The 26,375-nt window shown below is 50.4% G+C and overlaps 1 protein-coding gene across 1 annotated transcript in view; it reads left to right on the top strand.

The window, feature by feature from the left end:
- Positions 1-20,610, top strand: part of Ttll11 (tubulin tyrosine ligase like 11) — a 228,989-nt gene extending 208,379 nt beyond the window's left edge. Inside the window, exon 9 of the mRNA XM_027935834.2 lies at positions 19,857-20,610. Coding sequence (XP_027791635.2) covers positions 19,857-20,149 — 293 coding nt within the window. The 3' untranslated portion in view covers positions 20,150-20,610. The remainder of the gene's footprint in view (positions 1-19,856) is intronic.
- Positions 20,611-26,375: the final 5,765 nt, after the last annotated feature.

Here is a 26,375-nt window from a genome sequence, read left to right as displayed (position 1 = left end):
GAAGGAGGAGGAGGAGAAGAACTGCTATGCTGAAAGAGAAATTGTAATCATTTAAAATACTCTATTAAAACAAGAGAAGGCAGAAAAAAAGAAGATTAAAAAAAACAGAGCAAGTGCAATGAATTGAAAGCAGTTTCAATCATGGTAAGTATTTATCCAATTAAATCAGTAATTACTTTAAATGTGAATGGTTTAAATATATCAATTAAAATAAGAGACTGTCAAGAGAATAAATAACAAGCGCTTCAAGCCAGGCACAGTGGTGCACACCTGTCATCCTAGCAGCTTGGGAGGCTGAGGCAGGAGGATCGCGAGTTCAGAGCCAGCCTCAGCAACTTAGAGAGGCCCGAAGCAACTTAGTGAGACCCTCTCTAAATAAAAAGTTAAAAGGCGTAGGGGATGTGTCTTGGTGGTAAAGTGCCTCTTGGTTCAATCCCTAGTACAAAAAAAAAAAAAAAAAAAAACACACACACAAGGCTCGGTGGGCTGTGGCAGGAGGATTTTAAGTTCAAGGCCAGCCTGGGCAACTTGGTGAGACCCTTTCTCAAAAAAAAAAACCAAAAAACTGAACGTATACCTCAGTGGTAAAGTTCCCTGTTTAATCCCCAGTACCACCTCCACAAGAAAGAAGGAAGGAAGGAAAGGGATCCAAATGCATGTCATTTTCAAGGAACTCATTTTAATCATAAAAGCTTAAATAGTAAGAAGTAGAGGAGTGGGTCTGGGGCTGAGGGTCAGTAGTAGAGCACTTGCCTAGCATGGGTGAGGCACTGGGTTCAATCCTCAGCACCACATAAAAATAAACATATAAAATAAATTTATAAAAAATGTAGAGGAGTAAAGAAAGATGAAACACACACTAACCAAACAAAATGGGATTAGCTATTTTAATTTCAGACAAAGCAATCTACAGAACAAGGAATATTGTCAGAGACAAAGGTGGTTAGTGATGGTAAGGGGGTCAATTCTTCAAGGAGACATGACAATCCTTAACATATATGTACCTAATCACAGTGTCAAAATATGTGCTGCAAAACCAATAGAACCACAAAGAAAAGTGGATTAATCTATCATTTGTAGTTGGAGAGCTGAACAGCCCCCATCAGTAATTGACAGACCTGGCAAGGTAGAAAATTTGTGAGGATATAGTTGAATTGAACAGCGCTATCAATCAACTGGATCTAATTGACATGTTTAAAATGCTTCATCCAACTAGAACAGAATATCTATTCTCTTCACATGGAACAGTCTCCAAGACTGAGAACATCCTAGGCCATAAACACACAGATATATAAATAACAGATATCATGCAAACGGCCAGGTGCAGTGGCACACGCCTATAATCCCAGTGGCTCAGCAGGCTGAGGCAGGAGGATGGTGAGTTCAAAGCCAGCCTCAGCAATGGTGAGGCACTAAGCAACTCAGTGAGACCCTGTCTCTAATAAAATACAAAATTGGGCTAGGGATGTGGCTCAGTAGTTGAGTGCCCCTGAGTTCAATCCCTGGTATTCAACAACAACAACAACAACAAAAAAAAACTATGCTCCCAGACCACAACTGAATTAAACTAAAAATAAATGACAAAAAAAAAATAGCTCAGAAGTCCCCAAATAATTGCAGATTAAGTAGTACTTGTCTAAACAATATATGTCCCCTCTGCTTCTATATTCTGGAAGAGACTGAAAAGAATTGGTATCATTTCTTTCTCAAATGTTTGATAGATTTCACCAGTGAACCCATCTGGGCCTGGCGCTTTCTTTTTGAGGGAGGTTCTTAATTATTCACTCAATCCTGCTCATAGATAGGAGGCCTATTCAGATGATCTGTTCTTTCTTGTGTGAGTTTTGGTAAATTTTGTCTCTCAGGGATTGTTTGGGATTGGTCCATTTCATCTAAGTTACCAAATCTGTGGGCATAGACTCATAATATCCCTTTATTGGCCTTTTAATGTCCATACTTTTAATGATCCATACCGATGTCCCTCTACATTCCTGATACTAGTCGTTTGTAACTGGTAATTAGTGTTATAGGGAAATAGGGATCTTTTCTCTTTTTTCTGATCAGCCTGGCTAGAGGTTTGTCCAGGTTACAGTTCTTTTCGAACAACCAGCTTTCGGTTTCATTGATTTTTTTCTACCAATTTCCTGTTTTTAATTTCACTGGTTTGTTTTCTCATTTTCATTATTTCTTTTCTTTCACTTATTTTGGATTTAATTTGATCTTCTTTTTCCTATTTTCCTGAAATAAAAGCTGGAGTTACTGATTTCAGATCTTCTCATCTAATATATGCATTCAAAGCTACAAATGTCCCATTTACCTCCACTTTCGCTGTGCCCCACACATTTCCATAAGCTCCGTTTTCATTTTCATTTAGTTCAAAATAGTTCCAACTCTCTCTTGAGCCTTCTTTTCTGAGAGGTCTGCTATCTACCTTACTAGGAGCTGCACTGAATGTTTGCGTAGCTGTAGGTGCCAGAGGCGTGGGTTCCCTCTCATTTCCTCGGTCTCTTTCTCCCTCTGTTGTCTTAGGGTTTCCCTAAGAACCCCTTCTTCCATGGAGCCCCGTCTTGCGCATCTCCCGGCTGTGATCCTGCAGCCCTGTGCATGTGGTGAGGTGCTGAAGATCGAATCTCACCATCTTGGTGGGCCTGAGTCCATGAACAGTGACTCCCAGAGGGGTTTCTGACCCCCTTTTTCCTGCCCTTGCATGGGGCAGGAAGACTGGAGATGCTGGCGCTGTCTAATGGCCCTTCTCCAGGTCGCGTGGGCCTCTGGTGCGGTGGTCTCCCCTACCACAGGCCTTTGCTCTGGAGGAAGTCTAGGCTTGCTTCAAAGACCGGAAGCCCTGGGATTTTTCTCCCATTTCCACCTTGAGAATACGGTGAGGGACTCCCTAAGAATCTAAGATCTATCTCCAGGAGTTTTCCCTGTCCACCTTCTGCACAGCCCCATCCAGCAACTTATTATTCCCAGTTACTGGCTCCAGGATCTTCCGCCCCTGGCAAGCCAGCTTGGCCGCTGAGCCTCTGTATTCACCTGCCTCTCCCATTCTCAACTTGGCAGTCTTCCCTGTGACCTCAATTCTCTGATGGACCCTAGAGAAATCATCGATTTTCAGTTTGCTCAGCTTTTTTTTTTTCTTTTTCCTTGTAGTGAAGATGGGAGTGTGGGCCTCTGAGACCTGTGCATATTGGAGTTAAAACTGAGAAGCACGTTGCACGTTGCCCACCAGTCCTGAGGGCTGAGCTTCCTCCTCCAGGTTACAGAGAAGAAAGCTGAGGCTCAGCGAGGTTAAGGAACATGCCCAAGGTCACCCAGCTCGTGGTGGAACCAAAATTCTTCCTTCAGAATCTAATGGTATTTGAGAAACCACTGTGGCCACAAGCATTCCAGGAGGGCGTCCCATTGAGGCCCGTCAGAGACATTTAACAGAATCCTTGGTCAAATCTGGGCTTAATCACTTAATCCAGGAGTGCAGTACAAATCCCCTGAGCCATCTGATCAGTTCTGTCTGTAGTCAAGAAAATGCCAAGTTAGCAAGATAGAGCCTGTCCTTCCCGTCTTTCACCAGGAGCGCATTGGTCACGATCCTCGTCTTACTGCTGTAAGATGAATCACAGTGTTTAAAACCAGTCCTCCAAGTGCCTCTGGGGACGTGTGGCCATGTGTGGAGGCAGGTGGTAGGGAAGCTGCTGAACTGGCCCTCAGTGGGTAGAGGCCAGGGTGCTGCCACGCATCCTGTAATGCCCAGGAGGTCCCCACGCAAAGAGTTACCCGGCTAAAACCTGAATAGTCACCACGTTTCCCCTCGGGCTTCCCTAAAAGACAGCTCCTGGGGCTGTGATAAGCTCCAGGGACCCCACTTTGGACATATGACACAGCTGCAGCCCAATGAGGGCCAAAGGAAGCGCCCTCAGCCCGGGAGGCCCAGGCGACGCCCCACCGTACCTCATCTGCTCCGCGCGACCTGACTTAACTGAGACTCTGCTGAGCGGTGGTGGGTGTCTCTGCCCACGCTCCCCCTTCACGTCTGCAGAGGGAGGAGGAAGCCTTATGTAAGCGCAGCCTCGTACAGCCTTCTGTCATGCTGGCACCCTGGGCCGGGAAACCCCTCCCTTCTCAAATCTCATGGCTCTGCCGGTCTGCTTGCCACCTGCAGGTGACATCCAGCTTGTTAGCCTCTGGGCTTGGCCTTGCCTCCACCCTCTGCACCCACCCCCATCCCAGCCCACTCTTCTGCCACACCCTGCTGGGCCAGGCCAGCGAACCTCTTCTGGGCACCTCTGCTCAGGTATTCCTCCCCGCCTCGACCGCCCATCCAACCTTGACTGGCCACTAGTAAGGCCCTCTCCGAGAAGCTTCCAGACCCTCCCTGCCATGTTTTCCTGCTCTGCTCAGTGCTGTGTGGTTCTTGGCACACAGTAGGTCTAGCCTTGTATCCCCTCTCCACCTGCTCCAGCCAGATGCTGGGTGCCTTCCAGGCAGGGCCTGATTGGATTTGAGGCCCAGGGCCAAGCACAGGAAAGTTCACTGAATCAATGAGTGAATGATTCTAAGTACAAGTCGATTAATGGAATTTCCCCAGGGCTCCTTATTCCCAGAGTGGCTACTTCCAGGACCTCTAGCAGTTCACTGTCACTCACCTGGTTATCTAAGACACAGGATGTGTGACTTAGCCCTACAGCTTTTCTTGCCACTGGAGCTGTACCATCTTGAACAAATCACTTGCCCCCTCTGCCCCGCGCACCCTAGGCAGCCGGATGTCAACCAAGGTGTGGGTGCTTCCCACATCCAGGGAGACATGGGCCCACCTGGAGGAGGCAATAAAATCCCAACCAACTTTAGGAGGCTCCCTGATTTTCCGTTTTTGGTGGCCCTAACTGGCCCCTAGACGGTGCTGCTCCTAGGTATGAGTACAGTGAAAGAAACGTCTTTTTTCTCGTGCGCTAATAAAATCACCTTCTCTAAAGAAGGCAATTTGCATGTTAATGTTTTGGGTAATTCTGTGAAGCTCTAATGCCCTCGGGGCTGCAATTTCTCTCTGACAAAGTGACAAAAATAAACTCCCGCATAAAAGAGCATTTCTCTTCTCTCTCATTTGTGCTCTGATGTGACATCCTTAATGTGAGTCAAGTTGAAACCCACTGCTCTGTCTTATTTTTTGACACTGATCTGCCTCATGTCATCTCTCCAAGTGACAGCCTAGTTCTGAAGAGTCTCTCAGAGGGGTCTCTCCTTGAGGACAGTCCCCTTAGGGATCGGGCTCCACCCTCCGCTCCCCGCCCTCCACCCCTCCAAGGCTGATTCTTCCTCTATAAATCCAGAGGGCCCAGCTAGGTAACTGGAGGGTGGACAGACGGAGCAGGGAAGAGCACGGCCTCTGGTGGGTGAGTTCAGGTAGCCAAACTGCCTGGATCCAGGAAACAGGGCCGCCAAAATGGCATGTCTTCTGAGCCACTGGCCTGTAAGAGAGCTGACTGTTTACTCCACCAGGCTCGGACCTGCTCTATTGACTTAAGGACAGTTAAGAAAGAAGAGGTGGTCTTGAATGTCCCCATAGAGGTGGGAGGCCAATGGGGAGGTGTGAGTGACACCTTCATGGGGCGTGGGCCAGATACATCATCCTAAGAACCAGGAGGGGAGGGTGGAAGCTGAGGCTCCCCAGCACAGTGCATTAGCCAAGGTGGCTGAGCAGCATGTAAGAGGCAGACCCTGCACTCAGCATCCAGCCTGGTTCTTTCTGCCCCACAGGGGTCAACTATTGTTCCCCAGGGGCCTTCCACACGTCAGGCACTGAGGGTGAGAGAGACGCACAGGGGTGGACAGAGCACCCAGGGCCTTGTGCCCCTGGCGCCTGGCCGTAGAGGCAGACTCCCAACTCAGACGCACACTCGAAGCCGGGGGCTGTGAGGAATTCTGAGAAATGGAATAGACACATTTTAATGAGGATGACAGAGAGGACCTAATTTATATTAGGGGGTGGGCCAGGGAGATGGGACAGAAGGAATACCAGTGACCAGGGCCCAGAGGTGGGAAGTCGTGCGGCAGGTTCTGGGAGATGAAAGACATCAGGGAGGGAGACTGGGGGATGCACTAGACAGTGTAGACCTGGATGGTACTGGCTCTGGCTGGGCTGTCAGAGAGTCTAAATAGCAGGTGAGTTTGTGGTTGACTAGAGTCTTTAAGAAGTGGTCTTGAATATCCCCATAGAGGTGGAAGACCAATGAGAAGGCTGTGAGGGACACCAGGGGAGCGATGGACGCCCAGGCTGGGGGCTGGCAGATGGAAAGCAAGAGTTATGATGCTTGGAGTGCAGAGGTGTGGAGGGGTGGGCCGAGGGGCTGTGCATGAAAAGATTGACCCCCCCCCCCCCAGTTTTTGCTCTGTTCTGGCAAATAAATGAGTTGGAGATGCCATTTATAGATGCGGTCAGACTCGAGGACAGGCAGAACTGTGAAGCCACGACCAAGACATTCATTTTTAACAGGCTCCTTGAGATGCTAATGAGGTATCCAGGTGGCAAAAAAAAAAGCAGTCTGGCCTGGAGATAACGACTGGCACCATTTTGAACCTCGTGAATTCATTGAAGATATTTAAAGCCCAGGGAATGAATGACAGGAAGAGAGAGCAGAGGAGCCTGGGGAGAGCACCGCAGGACCCAAGGCAAGGTGAAGCCAGAGGAGCCCGAAGAAGAAAGGAGAGCCTGAGCCAGCCCCAGTCAGCTGCGGGAAGCGGGAGGGTGGGGCCAGACGGCTCCGGGGAGGCAGAGAGGGGGACCCCTGAGACCTCAGAAGGGAATGCAGGTGTCCCGCCACTTGCAAGAGCTGCTGGGTGGAGAGGCAGGGGAGGGAGGAAAGAACTCTCAGGAGCTGGAAGCTGGAGGGGAGGCTGTGCCGGCAGAGACTGGGCCAGCATCCTCTGGGGGAGTTTGGTGAGCAGGGAGCAGAGAGAGGATATGTGGGGGAGAGGTACAATGCCGGCAGCCTTTCCACTATGCAAGACCCCAGGGCTGCTTGGCAGCTGATAGGCAGCTACAGGAGCAGGGGAGAGACTGACAAGCTGGGAGCACCGAAAGCACATCTCTAAACCACCCACCTTTCCTCCCTTCACTGCTTGATCCCCAAGATCTCCACCCCCCAATCAGCCCAACAATACCTGCTCTGCTCCCCAACACCCAAAGAAAGCTGTTTTGTAGCACTAAGATCATGCCCAACCTAGCTCCTCTGTTCCACACAGATCTGCCCCCAACCCTGCCAAACTCTGACCAGCAAAGCCGCCCGTGACCCTTTAAGATCCCGACCATCAAAACAGTTTGCAAGAGCTATCAAAATGTACACGAGCTTTGACCCGGAAATTCCACTGGAAACGGTGATCTCTCCTTCCACTGCCGCACATACTGCTCTAGGCACAGAGGTGTTCACGGCAGCACTGTCGGTCACACCAAAAAAGAGAAGAAAAGAAAGGAAGAGAGCAAACATCTTACGTGTCCATCACTGGGGAAGAATTTTTAAAAACCACGGTACGTGCACACCACGGAATTATACGCAGCCTATGAAAAATGGAGAACTACGTGTGCTGATCAGAAGAGGTGTCAAGACAGATGGTTAAAAAGTGCAGCAAAAATACAAAAATGTATGTGCGCACAGAATTATATGTATATGGATGTTGATGCACAGAGAGATGCATATGTTCCATTTTATACATACATGCCGGGCATGACAAAGAGTGCGCACTTCCGGAGCACAGGAACTGGAGGAACAGGGCGGAGGAGGAGAGCAACTCTCGCTTCCCACCGCACACACAGCTCCTCTGTCAGAGTTTTTCCACTTTCTTGCCTCTCCCAGGCAATGTTTGGCGTCTTCCTTTGTATTAGAACCCTTTCTGCAACCCGACTCCATCTCACACCTCTCTCCCATCAGACTGTCCCCACTTCCCCTGTCCCCTTCCCTGTGGCTTGCTCCCCTCTGCATCCACCCTGTGTGGATGGAATTGCATTGCAGCAGGTGCTGTCCTGGGGATCCTCTCTAAGCAAGGCTGTCGTGGGGAGGGAGGAGTCAGCTTTGCTCTGTGTTTTGTGGAACCCATGAGGAAGCATCTCACATTTCAGTCCAGGCTAAGAGCAGAGAGCAGAGAAGGGGGGTCCTGGGGCAGTAGAGAGTGAGCACTCCATCGCCGGAGACAGCCAAGGGGTGGATGGATGACCACAGATAGCGATGCCAAGGAGGGCGACCCATGGCCCAGAACCTCACGGGGCAGCTGCAGGAAGGCAGAGAGGGTGGGAAATCATGCTTCTCTGCTAACTTGCCTGAGTGAGCCTGATGCCTGGAAGCAGCACCCTGAGAGGTTCAAATCCCCACCACCAACTCCAGTCTGTGGGACTCCAGGCCAATAGCTCTACCTTCCTGCCCCCAACTTAAGGACCCAAGGCAAAAGCAAAGCTTCACATGCCGTTAAACACCGGCAGACAAAGGGTGAAGGCGGCAGGGTGTGGGAAGGCAGGACACACACAAAAAGCATCTGCCACCCAAATTTTGTTTGAGGAGTAAATGAGAGGTGCCCGTGAAGTGAACATGGCAGGGCCTGACAGCACGTCACATGCGCTGGGTAGTGACTACTCTCATTCATTCTGCTTACTGTGCTATTTGAGATGTTGTTATCCCACAAAGCCTGGGTCTGCTATCTCCAAAGTCCTTTCCAAGTTGGAGATTTCGACCATTTGCTGAGGAGTGAGCATCAAGACTCACTGGAACCACTAATCTCAAGAGAAAGGTCTGGAATGGTGCGAAGCAGTCACAGGAAGAAGTGACAGCACTGTGGCCCTGTCTTCACAGAGAGTGACTCAGGAACTTGTCTGAGTTGTGGTAGAGCCAGGTGACACGGGATGGGACTGGACAGGGACCTTGAAAAGCCTCTTGACCTCCCTGGGCCTGTGTTCCTCTATCACTGAACCAGCCAGTGACAGTCCTGTGATTAATGAGAGATGGAAGAGGTGCTTCCGCCTCTGATTATGTGCGTTGTTCAGGCGCTGTGGGCTTCGGGGGGGGGTAATGATTTTTCTGCAAGGTATATTTCTGGTTCCAGCCTGACACTTGCTCATTTTCCAACCAGCCAAGGACAAAGGTAGTATCACTGCTTAATGCTACAGTGACACTTAAGGACAATGCTACAGGTGCAACAGAGAGGGGCCAGGAGAAGGTGCCCTATCTTTCTTACCTGGAAGGTTGGGCCTTGAGGGGATTTCCCTGGTCTGGAGAACAGGGCAGTGGTGGGATTCCCAGCCCCGACTCTCTGCAGCGTGCCTCTCACAGTTCTGCACTCCTACACACACAATGTGAGGATCAGCAGTGCCAGCCTTTCAGGGCTGTGGTCATGGGAGTCCTGGCAGACAGAACGGCCTTAATAAATGCATCTTAGAATTTTAATTGTTGCCATTTTAAAAATTCAGAAGCTACGGTCACTCCCAATACTTCTAGAATCTGGAGCAATCACACAGCCCAGCCCTCATTGTATAGAAGAAGGGGAATGTGAAGCCCACAAAGGGGAATTGACCAGCTCAAAGCCATGCAGAGCATAGAACAGAGACCACCGAGAAGCTGGCCTCCTGACTCCTCGCCTGGTGAACCTCAGCCTGGCAGGGAGACCAGCAATCAGCTAACAGCCATAAAAGAAGAAACTGGAACCAGCTGGAGCACTGCAGGCAAGTGAGGGGAGCCGCAAAACCCAGGTGGAAAGATGAGAGAGGCTCTTGTGCCACTAGGTTTTAAGCACTGTATTGGACTTTTTCTGGGTAGTGCCCTGTTAAAGCCACTCAGGCTTTTGCTTTGCTGATCCCATTTTACAGATGAAGAAAATGAGACTCAGAGACATAGAGCACCTTGACAGCTAATAAGTGGCAGGGCTGGGATCCAGGGCAGATCAAGTGTATCTGTCACTGTTCAGAGCTCAGTGCTATCTCATGGGAACTGCCCAGGTTTGATCTACCAGATATAGAGTCCTCTGAGACCCCAGGCCCAGGCTGGGGGAGACGGTGGTAACAGCTGGGGGACCCGTGCAACAGCAAGCAGGGAGCGAGGCTGCTGGGGCCCTAGGAATGGAGAGAAAACTGAGAGTCTGGTGATTAACCACCTCGGCGCTTGCACAGCCCTCGTAGATAGCTCTTTGGGGGGCCGTTTCGCCGCACAGAGAGGGATCACTAAGCTAATTCTAATCCAGATCATTCAGCTTTATTTCCTAGCAATGATTCCAAATGGAAAACTTGTGTACGCATCCATTTAGGATTTCACTGTGAGACAGAAACATCTATTCTAGGTGAGTAATAAGAAAGAGATTTAAAGGTTGGGGAGAGAGAAAGGATTGTAAGGTCGGACCTCACTCGCCAATACCTTGAAACAGAAAGGCTAGCTAGGACACTGAGGCATTTTTGAGAGATTAAAAAAAAAACAAATCTCATATTCAGTCTGGGATAATATCCCTGGCTGTCGACAATGATTTGGATTTAATTATATCATATATGCAAATGTGCTCTGTAAACTGTAAAATAATACATAAATGTCAGATGTTACGGAAGCCTAATAGTGTAAGGGAAGGAACGTGGGTTTGAATGGGAGATAGGCAGGGGCTGAAACACTGCCACGTCCACCTAGGGGCTGACCTTGACAAGCCTCTTGACCTGTCTGGGCCTGTGTTCCTCAGCTGTAAGTGGGGACTGCCTGTAATAACAGCCTTCTTCAAACACTGAGAAGCCAATGAGAAAAGATGGATATTCTCTGTAAATTGGAAAGCGCTATGCACATATAAGGTATCATTCTTGTTTCAATCCTTAAGCCCCAGAATAGATGGTGGGATTACTAGAGAGCAGCTGCCGTGCCTGCATTAAGTCCTGTGTGCAAGGATGCCTCCCTGGGAGTGAGGGGAGAGAACTCTGCCCCCACCACCACCGAAGGAGCCAGTGGGCCCACCCTCACCCCAGTGATTGACAGAATGAGGCCGTGGCCTGTCAGGGGCCGCATCTCAATATCCCAGTGGCCGTCTCCAGTGAGAGGCATGTGTCTGGCTGCAACTGGAATATTTCAAAGGCCGCTTCCTCCAGCGACACCCATCAACCCAAATGAAGTTTTGAAAAAAATACTCAACAGCTTCTCTTCAGGTGTGGGAGGCAGGAGGGGAAAGTCTGTTTGCAAAGACCAAAAGATCCAACTACACCTTCTTATTGACATTCAGCGGAGATGGATGAGGCCCATCCCTCATTCACTGTGAGGCCAGTGTTGTTTTGGGGATTGTCTTTTCTTCTTTTAATCTTTGGGATGCGAGGGGCAACTTTGACTTTCTTATCTCTTTGAAGGCTCTCAAAATAGCAGTAGAGTTAAGAAGCTAAGAGAGGGGTCCTTGGGTCTGCCACCTACCAACTATGTGACTTTGGCATGTCTCCTGAATGTGAGATGGAATTGAAGCTGACACCTGCTGTGAATGGGTTGTGTATGAGGAAGATGAATAATGTACAGGCAGCCTTTAGCCCAGGATCTCCCTGAAATGGGGGGGGTCAACAACAAGGAATTATTACTATTTACTTTCATTACTGTTAACAAGTCGGTAAAGCAGTATCACCACCAGATCCTCTGACTCCCAATCCCAGCTGTGAGGGGGTTTTGGCGGGGCTGGTGCAGATACAGGGAAGAAGGGTAGCCCTTCTCTGATTTTTCCCAATGGCTTTGGTAATCTCGGGAACTTGGGTAGCCTACAAGAGTGTCCCCAAGTGGTGGGGCACTTGGGCGCGACTGGGGGTTTAAGAGTGCGTGGACTGGGGGAGAAAACAAGGACCTGCATTTCTTATGAGGTCCCCAGATTATTTTATGCATAAAATGTTTGAAAACCATTGCCTTCGAGGGGGAGGCTAATCTCCTGGGCCTGGTGTCACAAGCCCTCACGCACCAGGACTCCTGACCTGCCCTCACACCCACATCCGACCCAAGGGCGGATCCTAGATCTCACTGATGTTACCATCAGACTAAACCCAGAATCTAATCACCCATCACCACCCCTACCTGTACCGCAGTGGTCCAAGCCACCACTGCCAGTTCTTGCTTGGACTAGTGCGGTAGCCCTGTGAGGGATCTTCTTGCTTTCTTTCACATGCACCCCCTGCTACTGGGTCTTCACATGGCAGCCACAGGGTCACTTTAAAGTCCCCAGTGGCTTCTGGTCTTCTTCAGCATAAAATTCAATGTCCTGCCGTGGTGTACAGGGCCGTCTGTGGTCTGGCCTTCTAGAACCTTCCCAGTCTACCTCAGTAAGACAGAGGAGAGCAGGGCCCAGGAGAGGGCTCTGGAGCTCTCCCCAACTTAGTGGTCCAACGAAGATGCTGGAAGAAACCAGGGGTTTGTGGTTTCCCAGAAACTAAAGGAGCGCTTAATGCACAGTTGGAACAACTTCTTGGTTTTTCAGCCCCATCATTAGTCTTTTAAAAATAACTGGCCGGAGACTCGGAGGATGAGATGTTCGTTCCTAGTCAAGGACTCTCCCCTGTAGCTGTTGGTTGTGGTTTCTCTCCACCAGTGTCTTTTTTTAAATGTAGACATTTTTAGCCCAAACTTAAGCTTCTCTCGGTTTACTGCAGGTCTTTTTGTGAATAGGCAGATGGACTTTCAGATACAGCCTTGACTCAGCATTCTCAAAGTGGGTCCCAGGTCCATGGGCCTCAGCATTACCTAGAAACTTGTTAGATGTGCAAATTCTCAGGCCCCACCTCAAGCTTCTGAATCAGAAACTCTGGAGGTGGAACCTCAGTGTGCATTTTTTTTTTTTTGCGGGGGGAGTGGACAGGGCATTGAACCCAGGGGCGCTTTACCACTGAGCTGCATCCTCAGCCCTATTTATATTTTTCATTTTGAGACAGGGTCACACTAAAATGCTTAGGGCCTGGCTAAGTTGCTGAGGCTAGCCTTGAACGTATGATCCTCTTGCCTCAGCCTCCAGAGTCCCTGGGATTTCAGGTGTGCACCCCCAAGTCCCAGCTCAGTCTGCATTTTAACGCCATCATCCCCCAGGGGATTCTAAACTTTCTGCTCTGGATCATTTTGGTTTCTTAAGGCAGAAAATCTCAGAGAAGACTTTTCCTATACACCAGGCTTACCTCAGTGTCCACAGCTACAAAGCTGTAAAATGGAAATAATAAGGCCTGCGTCAAAGGTTCATATCTGCTCGAGTGAGTTCAATGGATATTTATTGGTACCTGTCATGTGTCTGGCTGTGCTGCATTCTGGGAATACAGCAATGATTGAGACACAGTCCCTGCCTCCAGGGGCACACAGTCTTAGTAGGGAGACAGTCACATACTCAGGGTTCATCCCAATAGATGACAAGAATCCAGAGGAAGCACCAAAGAAGGGCTATTAACTCTACCTGGGGTGGACAGAGGTGAGCTTCCCACAACCAGTGACTTCAGAAGCTGGGTTGGAGGTGTCTTAAAAATAATATATTCGTATGTGTGTACCAGGGATTGAACCCAGGGCCACTTATCCACTGAGCCACATCCTCCAGCCCTTTTTATATTTTTCATTTAGAGACAGGGTCTGGCTAATTTGCTTAAGACCTCACTAAGTTGCTGAGGCTAGCTTTGAACTTGTGACCCACCTGCTTCATCCTCCTGAGCTGCTGGGATTACAAGCATGCACCATGGCATCCAGCTTAAAAATGATAAGTATTTTTCTAACTACTCTCAAAAATGAACATGCAAACCAGGCGCATACCTGTAATCCCAATGGCTCAGGAGGCTGAGACAGGAGGATTGTGAGTTCAATGCCAGCCTCAGCAAATGTGAGGCTGCTGAGCAACTCAGTGAGACCCTGTCTCTAAATAAAATACAAAACAGGGCTGGGGATGTGGCTCCGTGGTCAAGTTCCCGAGTTCAATCCCCAGCACCTCCCCCGCTCTCCACCAAATGAGCATGCATTATCTTATTTGGAAAATGCAGAAAAATAGAAAGAAGGAATTTGTTTTTTAATGCCCTAGAAGTCTAGTGTGACTCCCTGCCCCACTGTACTGTAAATAAGTTGGCAGTGAATGCCACTGTGCAGGCGGCGTTCCTCTGGAAGGGAGATTTTTGTCAGGGAAAATTCCTAGGATTATGATCACTGGGTTAATTGATAGAAACTCTCAAATGGCTCTTAAGCTTGTGCCAAATTGCTTTTTAAAAGTCCAGAGCAATTGCTGCCTCGCGGTTCCTATTCTTTTACACTTTTGTTGGTTCAGTGAGTGAGCAGTTGCCCCCCGGCTTCGGTGGGACGGGATGTTCTTGCTCCCACTTACCTGTCCATGTGTTTTGTCCATCATGGTGCTCCATAGGTTTTAAGAATTTTTAACATGAAATTAATTACCAAGCACATCTTTATTAAAGAAAAACAACAATCCAGATTCCTGGGGTTTTATTGTTAGGAAATAAATGAATTGGAAATAAAAACCATGACATACCAACTGTTCATTATAATATTCTCAATAAGAGAGAACAAATAGGAACAGCCTCAGTTCCTACAGGGAGAGGTGAAGAAATTATGTGCCTGGCAAAAAATTTGATAGCACATTTGTTTGTTTGAAATGAGGTCTTGCCACGTTGCCCAGGCTGGTCTCAGACTGCCGACCTCCAGCAGTTTTCTGCCTCAGCCTCCCAAGAGGCTGGGATCACAGCCAGTTGACACACACCCAGCTCTGATGGAATATTATGCAATCGTTACAGTAATGGCTATGAAGCCTGCACAGAAACCCACAAAAATGTGAACTGTTGTAAGCCAGATAAAATGCTGTGCGTGTGTTGTTACCACAACTGGGTGAAAGCGCATCCTCCAGTGGACAGAAAGTGGTAGAAGGGCAGTTGACTAGCACACCTGTATTCTAGAGGGAGGCCAGCGACTGAGCTTCTCCCCATACCCCACTAATATCCCCACTGTGTTCTGTAATAAGTAGTGAGAAGGCAGGAGCAAGACCCGGATCCTCCTGATAGAACGTATTCACTATCTGGGAAGGCTCTAGAAAAGACTGGAACCCCCAGTCAGGTGAGAATTGCCCTCTTGCCCCATCCTGACTCGCTTCGTTGGTGGAAATCCCAGCAACCTGATCCTGAATCCAAATTAGGTTATTCTGTGTGTGCTGGCTCCCCTCGGTTCTCCTCCTCCTCCCTCCCACCTCCTCGGAGCCCTGGAAAGGCTCAGATCTCTGAAGCTCGCTGAATGCTGGCCTGGGTCAGGCCACTGTTTTCCTGGGCCGCTGATGAAATGGGGATCAAAGCCAGTCTCAGAGGTGCAGCCTCTTGGAGGGGGCCCCTATGCTCAGCGTGTAGTTTGTGTGGGACCCTCTTCCCAGCCCTCGTGGCCCTCGGCACCTGCTGGGACACACTCCACAGGGCTGGGCAAAGGACACAGGGCTGCGGGGCAGTGGAGACGGCCTCTCTTCCCCAGACCCTGGCCCCAGAAATGTGTGGGCTGATTTCTTTCAGCTTCTATGTGGGGGATGGGGTGTCGTGCAGGTAAAGGGTGCTGTGAGCTCATCAGCAGACCTGGAGCCTGGTCTTGTTTTTTTGTCTGCTACTGTGACTTGGAATCTCATGTGTCACCAGCCCTTTGATAAGACAAAGATGCCTGGCACAGATTCCAAGATAATGACGGTGGCCTGGCTGGTTGACCAGGTTCAAAGGTCCTGAGGAACAAGTGGCCTGTGGGAAGGCTCTGAGCCACCACTGCCTGACTTAAACAGAGAGGGGTCCCTTCACCTAGCTGGCATATTGGGCTGCGCTCTTCATAAGATTTCATTTGAGAAAAAATAAAAAGACACCCCTCACAGGTTTCTATCAGTGTAGAAGATGTAGTTCAAGATCACCGGACAAGAAAATGTGATGGGGCTGTTGGAGGTGTGGGACTCCAGAGGCTGGCCCAGCTCACTTCCTCTGGCACTAACCCCAGCCCCTGAGTGGCTGCAGCCTCCAGGAGTCTGCTCCAGCCGGCCCCTCCCTGCCCTGCTGCAGGTGCCCCCAGTTGCTAACGTGCTGCTACAGTGTCTTGCCATGTCCCTGTCCTTCGCCCAGCACGCCTCTGCCCCTCCAGTTCCTCCCCACTCTTCAAGGCCCAACTTGATGTCTCTTCCCCACAAACCTCCCCTGACCCCCAACCCCAGACCTTCTCAGTCTTTGCTTGGGCTGTGTCCATCTCGGCCTGTCTGTCCTCTCTAACTGCGTTCTTCCCCCATTCTTGGTAAGGATGCTTGGGAAGGTCAATAAGGCAGAGAGTCAGCAATGCACAAGGCCTGGGTTGGAATACCTGTCCTACCACTTACCGACGTGAGGCCTGAGGGCAAGTTGTTCATCACTCTGGGCCTCGGTTTCCTCATCTGCACATTAGGAGTTGTAGTGAGGCTCAGGGTACATCTGGCCCATGTAAGAATCATTCATGTTTATCACCCTTGGCTGCCTCTTTCTTCCCTTTGCTGTGGTCCCCTCACCGCACCCAACTGCCTTATCCAAAGCTTTATTTTCTGGTTTCAGCTGCTCACTGTCAATGTCAGTCTGAAAATTGCAAACGGAAAATTCCAGAAGTAAACAGTTCATAAAGTTGTAAATTGCGCACCTGAGGAGAATGATAAAACCCCAGGCTGCCCTGCTGCATCTCACCCGGGCAGGAGTCCTCTCTTTGTCCAGTGTATCCATGCCGCCGTGCTACCTTCCCATTAGTCACCAGGCAGTCATCTCAGTTATCAGGCCAAGTGTCACGGTATTGCAGTGCTTGTGCCTGAGTGACTCTTGTTTACTTAATACTGGCCCCAGAGCACAAGCATAGTGATAACAAGGGGGCACCAGGGCATAAACAGGGAAGGACAGGGGGACGTGGTGCTATGTGGATGTGTGTTGAAACATATCCTCCAAGCATAAGGGGGACATGTGGGGAGTGTTATTTAAAACATCTTATCAAAGTTGAATATATTCACAGAAATTTGCATTGCAATTTTTTTTCAAAGTGTTACATGCACCTGCCTTCAAGTTCAGGCGGCCACAAAGGGTTCATGACTAAAGGTAGCTGTCCCTATACCCACTTCCCACCACCCCCTGAAAGTATTTTCACAATTGCATGCATGTTTACTGAAGAAACTCAGAAAATGAAGAAAGCAAAAGACAATGGTGTCATACTTTCAATCCCATTTCCCTCCCTCCCACTCATCTCCTCCTTCCAGATAACCAAATTATGCTTTTTCCCCCACGTAAGTCCTCACTGTATTTCTTGCTGAGCATTATAGCTTTAATCACACTCTGCCTTCAATGAAAGGAACAAACGTAACATTTATTAAGTGAAAAGAAGCAGCAAATCCTTGACCCTTTTGCTAATCGGTGTGGCCCAGAGACCAGCAGCCCCTGAGCCATACAAAGCCAACAGCATGCAGTGTCTTTGGCCCCACCCCAGAATCCACATTTTAACAAGATTGTGGTGACTGGGATGCCCACAAAAAGCTGCTAAGACTATTGTAGATCAGAGCTACTCAAAGTTGCAATCCATGAACTGTTTGTCACAGTCCTGAACTCGGGTTTGAGCCAGAGTGTAAACAGCATGCTGCTTCCTTAATCCAGAAAGACTTGCTACAAAACACTGTCAGCTGCACTAAGCAATGTGATTGATGAGGAGGGTGATTTACATTCTGCATGGAGCTCCTTATCTTGTCAGGGACCAGGGACCAAGCAGTTCATGAACTTGGCACCTCAGCGGTCCACACTCTTCAGATCACACAGTTGGAAATGCGGGATGGGGACTGAATTTTTTTGGCTTTAAATCTTCTACTCCGTGTATCTGACCCTTTACCCAACTGTGTGTGCATGCACACATGCTCAAACACACACGTGTGCACACATTTATGGGTGCACCACATATGCATGCACGCAACACACATGTGCACATCCCAGGAGAGCCTAGCCCAGAGTTGGTAATTAGGAATCATCTCCTTCCTCTTCTGTCATCAAAAGTATTTTTCCACCAGGGTCACATGCTCATTATCAACTCTTCCTATCAGGGTCAAGCAGTGCAGGGACTTGCAGCACTTTTGAATCAAAAGAAGCAGAGCCAAAAAGAGGTTTGGAAAGAAACAAAAACTAACCTGTTTGCTCAGCTCACTCTCAAAGCAAAAAGCATTCTTGAATCCCAGGGGTCATATATATTCAGTATCTACAGATTCTGGACTAGGCTGTGCCCTGTGGTAGCAGGCAGGTGCATAACGTGCTCTCTAGTGGGAAGGGAGAGATTAGGGGAGTCTGAGCCAGTCTCATATAAGTAATATGTTGGCCTTCAGTCTGGCCTGAGTGTCCCCTTCCCAGGGAGCCCAGGGAACCCCATAGATCTAGACCCCAGGGTTCATTTTCGCTAGGATGTAGGAAAGACTAAAAGCCTTTCATGCTGCCCAACTAAGTTTAACACTTTTGACTTTCCAAGAAGAGTGCAGTGGCACACATCTGTAATCCCAGCAACTCTGGAGACTGAGACAGAGGATCACATGTTCAAGGCCAGCCTCGGCAACTTTGCAAGGCCCTAAGCAAATTAGCAAGACCCTGTCTCAAAAAAAAAAAAAAAAAATCAAAAGGGGCAGGGATGTGGCTCAGTGATCAAGCACCCCTATGTTCAATCCCCAGTGCCTAAAAAATAAAAATTAAAAATTTTGAGTTTGCACACGATTCTCTGACTGGATAACCTTAAGAAGTTATCTAATCTGTCAGTTTCCTCATCTGTCAAGTGGGTATAAAGATATTGGCCTCATGAGGATCGGTGGCAATGTCTGAAAGTGCCTACCTTCAACTCACCCATTCAGTCATCATTCACCCATTACTCATGTACCTGGCATGTCTGTATTGAGCACCTTCAGAGTACCTGGTACTGGGGATAATGATGAATGCAGTTCACAGTTCTACAGAGCAGACGGAGAGAATCGAAGAATCACACCCCCCTCCAAGCGAGCTGCAGTCATGCTGCAAATAAAGGTGCAAAAAGCCCTTCCTGGGGGCACAGCTCATCTGGACATAAGGAAGGTTTCACTGAACAGGGGATTTTGAGCTCAGATCCAAAGATGGGTAGAAGTTTATGAGGCAAAGCAGGGGAAGAAGATTTCAGGAATACAGTGGAGATCACTCATCGTACGTTCCGGAATATAATTTTGACCAGACAGAAGGGGTGGTTGAACTTTACTTTTTGAGGTAAATTTTACATCTAGCACAATGTGTAAACCTTAAGGCACAACTGGGTGCATTTGGACAAATGCCCGTGCCTGTCTAACCAGTGCCCCTTTGAACATACAGAATTTTGCTGTCGGATTGGGTTTATCTTATTTTTTTTTAAGAGAGAATTTTAATATTTTTTTTTTAGTTTTTGGCAGACACAACATCTTTCTTTGTATGTGGTGCTGAGGATCGAACCCGGGCCGCACGCATGCCAGACGAGCGCGCTACCGCTTGAGCCACATTCCCAGCCCTGGGTTTATCTTAATAACTTTCCCCCTTAATTAGAAAAGTAAGGGAGCTGGGTGTTAATGAGGGACAAGGCCTTGGGCTAGGTTTAAATTCAAACCCTACTACTTTCTACCGAGGCCTCCCCTCTCCTCTGAGACTCGGTTTTTGTGACTGTATTCAAACTGCTGCATAGGGCTGGTTAAGGGGGGGATCTATAAATGGCTAAAGAACTCCGGCCAGTGCCTGGGCCCGGTAGGCACTGTGTTTGGAGCCTGTGGAAGTTTCCAGAATGCAGCTTGGTGGGGAGACAGGCTCTCTCTCACTAGCAGGTGTACGGGGGGTCGAGCTTTCCCAGGGCGTCTTCGGAGCACCCTGACACTGGTCTCTCTGTCCGCAGGGATGTGTCTGCAGGCGTTTGTAGAAGCTTTCTTTTTTCTGGCCCAGAGGAAGTTCAAGATGCTGCCGCTCCACGAACAGGTGGCCTCGCTGATCGACCTGTGCGAATACCACCTGTCCCTGCTGGACGAGAAGCGCCTGCTGTGCAGCCGGGGTGGCTCTGCGGGGAGCCGTCTCTCCCAAGGCAGCTCGCCCCAGGGCGCCTGCCCTGCAGCCCAGCCTGTGGTGGGCAACCCCCCACTCCGCACCAACGGTGCTAGTAAGTGCTCCTATCCCAGACACACTCTGTCCTGAAGGCCCTCTTGTCTGCCCAGGAGAAGCGAGTGCCCTTCAGGGCTGAAGGGAGCCCCCGGGCTCCTGCCTGTGGGGGACACAGGCCGTGGAGGATCCCATCGGAGGTTCTGGTTCGGTCCCCTGTTCTGCTGCACTCCTGCTTTGCAAGGCTGACTCTTGCCCGCCTTTCTCCCCACGCCTCTTGGAGACCCACCCTGTTTTGGAGCCATCAGTGGACATATGACATCTGAAATGTGACAGATGGCACCTTCTATTCTGGGCTCACAGGAAGCACCAACCAGGGCAAATCTGCCGTGCTTGGGGCGGGAGGGCACAGCCACTCCTGACACGGAGAGCCGCAGAGAGGAAGCTGAGACCTAGAGTGTGCGGGAGCCTCCGAGAGCCACCGGTTAAAGTCTGAGAACATCACGTTCATTTCCTACCACCCATTCTCCAAAAATGAAGTGGAGATACCAAGTAGGCCGACACGAACCTCCCGCCCCAATCATGTGCTACACGGGTGTAGTTAACAGATTAGCCTCATTTATTTCATTAGCTTGCCTGTTGCTGCAATGTTTGCTTTGTTACTAATTAAGAAATAATTACGATGTAACTAAGTTAGGCTCCTAGAGCCTATGAGCCAGCAGGAGACTCACAGGCCCTTTTGTTTGAGTTTATTTGGCCTTGACCCCAAAGCAGGAATTCCATCTTTAGCCTCCCTGTCCAGATGGTCCTGTGGCCTCAGTGGACCCCTGCAAGGGTGAAGCTCTGGTCCCAAGGACAAGGGCCCCATGTACCCAACACTGTGCTGATAGTTATCAGGAAGGGTAGTGAGCTTCAGAGAAAAGACATGAGATCCAGGTAAGAACCAGGGGAAGCAGGATGTATGTGGAGGGAGGTACACTGTGAGGAACAGATTTTTCAAGACCCCCCCCCCCCGCCTGCTCTTCTGTACCCTTTGGACAGGACAAATGGAAAGTGAAAGGCCCCAGTAGAGTAGATAGATGTGTCAGGGCACCCTTGTCATCAGCTGGGGACTGCAAAGAGTCTTTTAAACAGAGTTCTAGCTTGACACGTCCCCAGGTGGGTCTTCAGAAAGTGCTAGCTTGCCAAAATGGAGAGCAATCTTCAAGCCTAAAACCAACCAAGTACACTGGATTGGGGTTGGGGTAGGAAACAGTGAGGCTGAATTTCAGCCACCTGGTTTGGGATGACATAAAAATGTCAGCACTCATGGTGAGAGATGTCCTCTGCACCCCCACCTGCCCATCATATGCAAGCAGGTCACTGTCAGTTCTGGAGCCCCTCGTGCTGGAAGGAGTCCCCCTCTTCTGTGGACAGGACCCTGGGGAAGCCCCGTGTTCTGGAGGACGTGGAATCTTGTCTGTGACTCTTAGGGAAATGAGGTTGCCATCATGAGAGCCAGCGAGGCTGGGCAGGCCCAGAGACCCCTGAGTGCAGAGCTCAGGGTCCCCTGCACGGGGCTGCAGCCCATTCTTAGAAGGGCCCTGGGGATCCTCCCCAGCTCTTCTCCCCCCGCCCTGCCTGCCCTTGGGCCCCCTCCTACTGCTGCCCATCAGCTGAGCTCCTGAAGGGCCAGGCTTCCAGGGGGTGTGGAAAGAAGGTGTAAGAAGATGGTCTCAGCCTGGACTCCTTTAGGACAGGTACATCCAAGTCTAAGTCCATGGAGTGTCCAGGGAGGACAACGACTTCCAGAGAACAGACGGATTGGCCCAGTCCATGCCTTCCACAGGTGCCAGTCTTGCCCCTTTGGTGTCCCTGCCCAGCTTCCTCGTGTCTTGTGTGGTGACCTTGCCTGTGCCTGTCCTTCCAGCCCCCGGGGAAGTAGGCTCCATTTCCTGTATTCAGGAAAGGAGTCTTGTCCCCACTGGCCTGGCTGGAAGGAAGCCTGTAGTGGGGGCTGCAAGATGCACGGGTTCAGGGCAGTCGTTAGCAAGTGCTGGGCCCTGTGGGCAGAGCAGGGCCTTCGGGAGAGCAGAGCCGCAGGCCCCGAACAACCCTCTTTGGTTCCTCTTATTCTTCCTCATGAACTCTGTCTACTCTCCTAGCTCAACCCTCACCTCTTGCCTGGACTTCACTGGTGTCCATTCACTGCTCAGCCCCTCCCACCACCCTCCACCTCTATAGGCTAAGGGCACTGGAGAGCCACAGATGACCAAGCTGTCCCCAGGGAGGCCCTCCCTTCCTATTCATGCCTGGACACCAACCCTCCTGGCCAGGCTCTCCCAGGGCTCTTTGTATCTGTCATTGTCAGGCAGGAACAGAATGTACCACTTCCCACCCATGGGAAGGTGCCAGCAGGGACCTGCCCTTGTCCCCACCCTGCTGCTCCTGCTCCCTTGGCCCTCTGGACAATGGTAAATAATGGCTCCCTTCAAGGTCCAGCTCTAATACCCCACAGCAGTCCCCCATGCAGAAAGAACAGCTCCCATATCCATCTGAGACCCTAGGAAGTCCCTCTGTTACCACGCCCACCCCGGGGGCACAGAGAGAGGCCCCTGGAGGTGCTTGTTGAAATTACAGGATACCGAGCAGCCCAAGGGAGGAGGCTCCTTGCCGGTTCCTCCTCTCCATGGCCTGCAGATGCCCTCCAGGATCCTGGTTTTCTGCGCCTTGCCAAGCCAGTTTGCTGAACACCTCAACATTCCCAGCTGCCTGGTCTTCTCCCCGAGCATGGCAGCCATCCCATAAGCTCCCACCCCACCCTAGTTGACTTTTCTGGCCCTGGGAATCTCTCTGTGTGCCTCGGCTCAGATCTTGGCCCTGTCTCCCCGCCTTTCATCCCTGGAGATGGAGGATGGTGCTCACCATGGCTCCTCAGTCCAGCAGCCAGCCCGTCTCTCCCCCGACACCAACATGTTTTTGTGCGGGGTGTTTAGTTCAGAGAAGGTCATCCTGCTGGGAGTGCAGATAGTATGGGAGTGGGACCGGACAGGGCCAGGGAGGACTAGACATTTGTAACGGTGTCCTGGGCCTTTCTGGAACCAACTCCCTTTCCTGCGTGAATTAAACAACGTATGTTCAGGGCCTCTCGGTTCACAAAGTCCTTTCATATCCATCTTCTCATTTGATCCAATGACCCAGAGAAGGGTAAGGGTTATCATCACTCTCTTTTCTGATGTCCAGGAGGTCACATGGCTTGTCCAAGGTCTCCAGGCTAGTGAAGGACAGAGCCAGGAATCATTCCAAGGACCCTGGCCCCAGAGCCACGTTCTTTCCTCCACCCCATCGCGGATCTTGGCCCCATTCAGCAGATGTGGAAAGCCACGTTTCGGAGGACCTGATGTTTGCCCAGCAAATACGCAGGCGTTGTGAGGGCAAGGGGCTCTCTGACCTGCTCTTGACCTTCCGCGCCCTTCAGGAAGGCTCTGCGGGCCACACAGACCAGACAGGAAGAGCTCCAGGCCTTCAGCCACCAAACAGGGACACAATATCCTCTCTCACTTAATCTTGGGAACATTAGGTGAGATAATGGAAAGCATAATAAATGCGAGAGAGTTTTGTAAACCAAAGTGCTACTAAAATGCAATGTCACCTTCAGACTGGCTTCTGGTTTCCTACAAAGTAGAGCGGGAGGAAGGTAAAAGCTTCCCTGAATGATGTCCGAAGACAAATGAAGCCAAAGTGGTCAGCTCCTCTCCCTTCCCTCCTCCCCCTCCCTGCATCCTCACATATTTAAAGATAGTCACAGCCTGAAGCACGGTCCCTGCTGTTCCTCTGACGTCTGGGATTTTCTTTGTGATTGGCACAGTGTTAACTCCAAAATAGCTTAATTTTTTTTTTTCTTAACATTTCTTGACCAATGTCCTAAACCTCCTCGTCCCTGTAATTGAGACCTTCAGCGTTCAAGCACCTTTTCTCCAAGTTCAGAAGCGATGAACTCTCCCATCAGGGAGCTGGCACTCCCAGGGTCCGAGAGAGCTGTCCCGGCTCAGTGAGGGGGATTCACCACAGTGCGTTTTAACCTAAAATCCACCTCGCTGAGACTGATATTTTCTGTCAGTCTCCTATTTGGTTTGATGAATGCAAGAGAAATTTTCCCACATGGCATATATAATTTTTTTCCTTACAAAATAAGCCCATTTTTGCAGAGACAAAGGAACTCCACAGAATAGTCACCATGTTCAATTGCCTTCGTCTCTTGTAACCAACCGTCTTAAGTAACTAGAAAAACCATACAGCCTCTCTCTCTCTCTCTCTCTCTCTCTCTCTCTCTCTCTCTCTCTCTCTCTCTCTCCCCACACACACACACACCATGAGTTTGGGTATAAAATGGTAAAATCACCCGTGTTACCCTCATTTCTGGCAATCTGCTCCTGAGTCTGATTTAAAGAACTCAGGAAGAAGGGCTCTGTGCAGCCCGGGGCCGCTCAGCGAGGGGCTCCTGGGAGGCACTTCCTCCCACATGAAGGGAAGTGTTTGCTGAGATTCCCACCAGGTTTCTCGTCCTGGCCCCTGGACATGGCTCCTCACTCTGACTCCCCCAGGACCCACGCAGACTTCAGGGATATTTTCCCTTCAGAACATCTTGCATCAGAAGGAAGAATCCCAGAGGAGGCCGTGAACTGTTCTAGAAGGATGGAGGGCTCTGGAGCCAGACCTGAGCCTGGGTTTTGCTCTGTTACCCTCTCCACCCCTGAATCATGGACCAGTGACTTCCCCGCCCTGACCCCTGTCCCTTGCCTGTGCAGCGGAGATCACGTCATGACGGATGCCAACAACCTGGTGGGGGACTTGGCACCTGGAAAGTGTCTGCTAAACGTCTGTTGAGAACAGGCCTGGTCTGCATATGCTGAAGCCCAGGCATGTGGGGAACACTGCTGCTGCCCCATCAGCCCCTGCTCAGAGGAGGCTCCTGCGGGTCTGGCCAGACCCCATGGGCTCAAGCCCTCCTCCCCGGAGCCCAGCTCTGCCTCCAAGAAGCTGCTGCTCCTGCCTCTTAAAAGCCTTTAAAAATTCTTTATTAAATTTTCATGGCGCATGAAGTCAAGGTTCTGTTACTTGGCCTCAGTTGTCTTGGTAACTTCGTAAAATGCAACAATAAAACGAAGCTGAGTGTTGCTAACCACAGGCTCATTGTATAAATGGCTGCGGAGTATTGACAGTTTCTTCTGCATGATAATCTCTGACAGCAAATCCACCGGGGTGGACAGTGCTTGTTCATTTTGGGTCAATTGGTGAGAAAAGGGCACCTTTTAATTTTTTCTCTCCTCACAGTCAATGTTTGCCCGGGAAGCTAACTATTGCCTCAAGGAGGAGACCTGGGGGAGCGAGAGGGAGGCGTTTGGGAAATCTTGCAACCTTTGATCTGCTGGGGAAGGGCCTGTCCCTAGAGTGAGGCCACATGTCAGAGACTGTGGCAGGGACACCTGTCCCTGGGAGAAAGGACGACCCTTGTGGCTCCGTGTGTGTGGCAGTCACTGTGTGGACTTGGGCTACGCAGGTGTGCTCTGTAAGTTTTAGTCCCGCTAGGACTGCACCGAGGCCCCTCCCAGTACTGCTGGTGCACCTGGGCTCTGTCCCCAGGAGCGAGGCTTCACCCCCTCCCAACGCCTCCTCCCCCTCAGCCCTCTGGGAGCGACATATGTTCACTCTGAATATTTCCCAGACTCTGGACCACCCGGTGGTAAGTGGAAAGCAGATGGCCTGGAGTTAAAAATAAAGTGAGACCCCAGCTCCCTGGAAAGCTCCACCCCCCTGTGGCATCAGAGACATGCACGTTTCACACAGTCCTGCGTGGTGGGAAGCCACCTAGGCAGGCACCTCCTTGGGTTCCTCGTGGTTGTCATTTTATGAAGTCTTCAGATCCTATCCGGGCCTCGTGCCTCTCCTCTGTGTGCCAGCCGTTCAGTCCTGGGTTCCTGTGTCAAGATCGTGGCTCTGCAGTGTGGTAGAGCTGTCATCCCGCTGCCAGGTGCAGAAGCCTACATTTGCCTGCCAGGAGTCCCAGAGCCAGGCGGGAGGAGGCAGCCACAGCAGCCTGCGAGTCCACCCTGCCTCAGCCCTCTGCCTCCAGGACAGGTGTGTCTTTGGGGATTGAGTGGAGATGGTTGAGTCCAGAAGGGTCCTTGCACCCTGCTGCCGCCCACAGGAGCCCTGGGCATTAGGTGGTGGCCCTCAGGGTCCGGCCCCACCTCTGCCGTGAACCCAAGCAGCTCCAGCTCCCCTCCAGGCGTGAAGGGCTTCAGGGTAAGACAGGACTGCAGTGAAGCCTCTCCATGTGACA

This window comes from Marmota flaviventris, chromosome 13 (assembly GCF_047511675.1).
Source record: "Marmota flaviventris isolate mMarFla1 chromosome 13, mMarFla1.hap1, whole genome shotgun sequence".
NCBI classification, from domain to species: domain Eukaryota; kingdom Metazoa; phylum Chordata; class Mammalia; order Rodentia; family Sciuridae; genus Marmota; species Marmota flaviventris.
The sequence above is the reverse complement of the archived record's forward strand: the minus strand, read 5'-3'. Positions and strand labels throughout refer to the sequence as shown.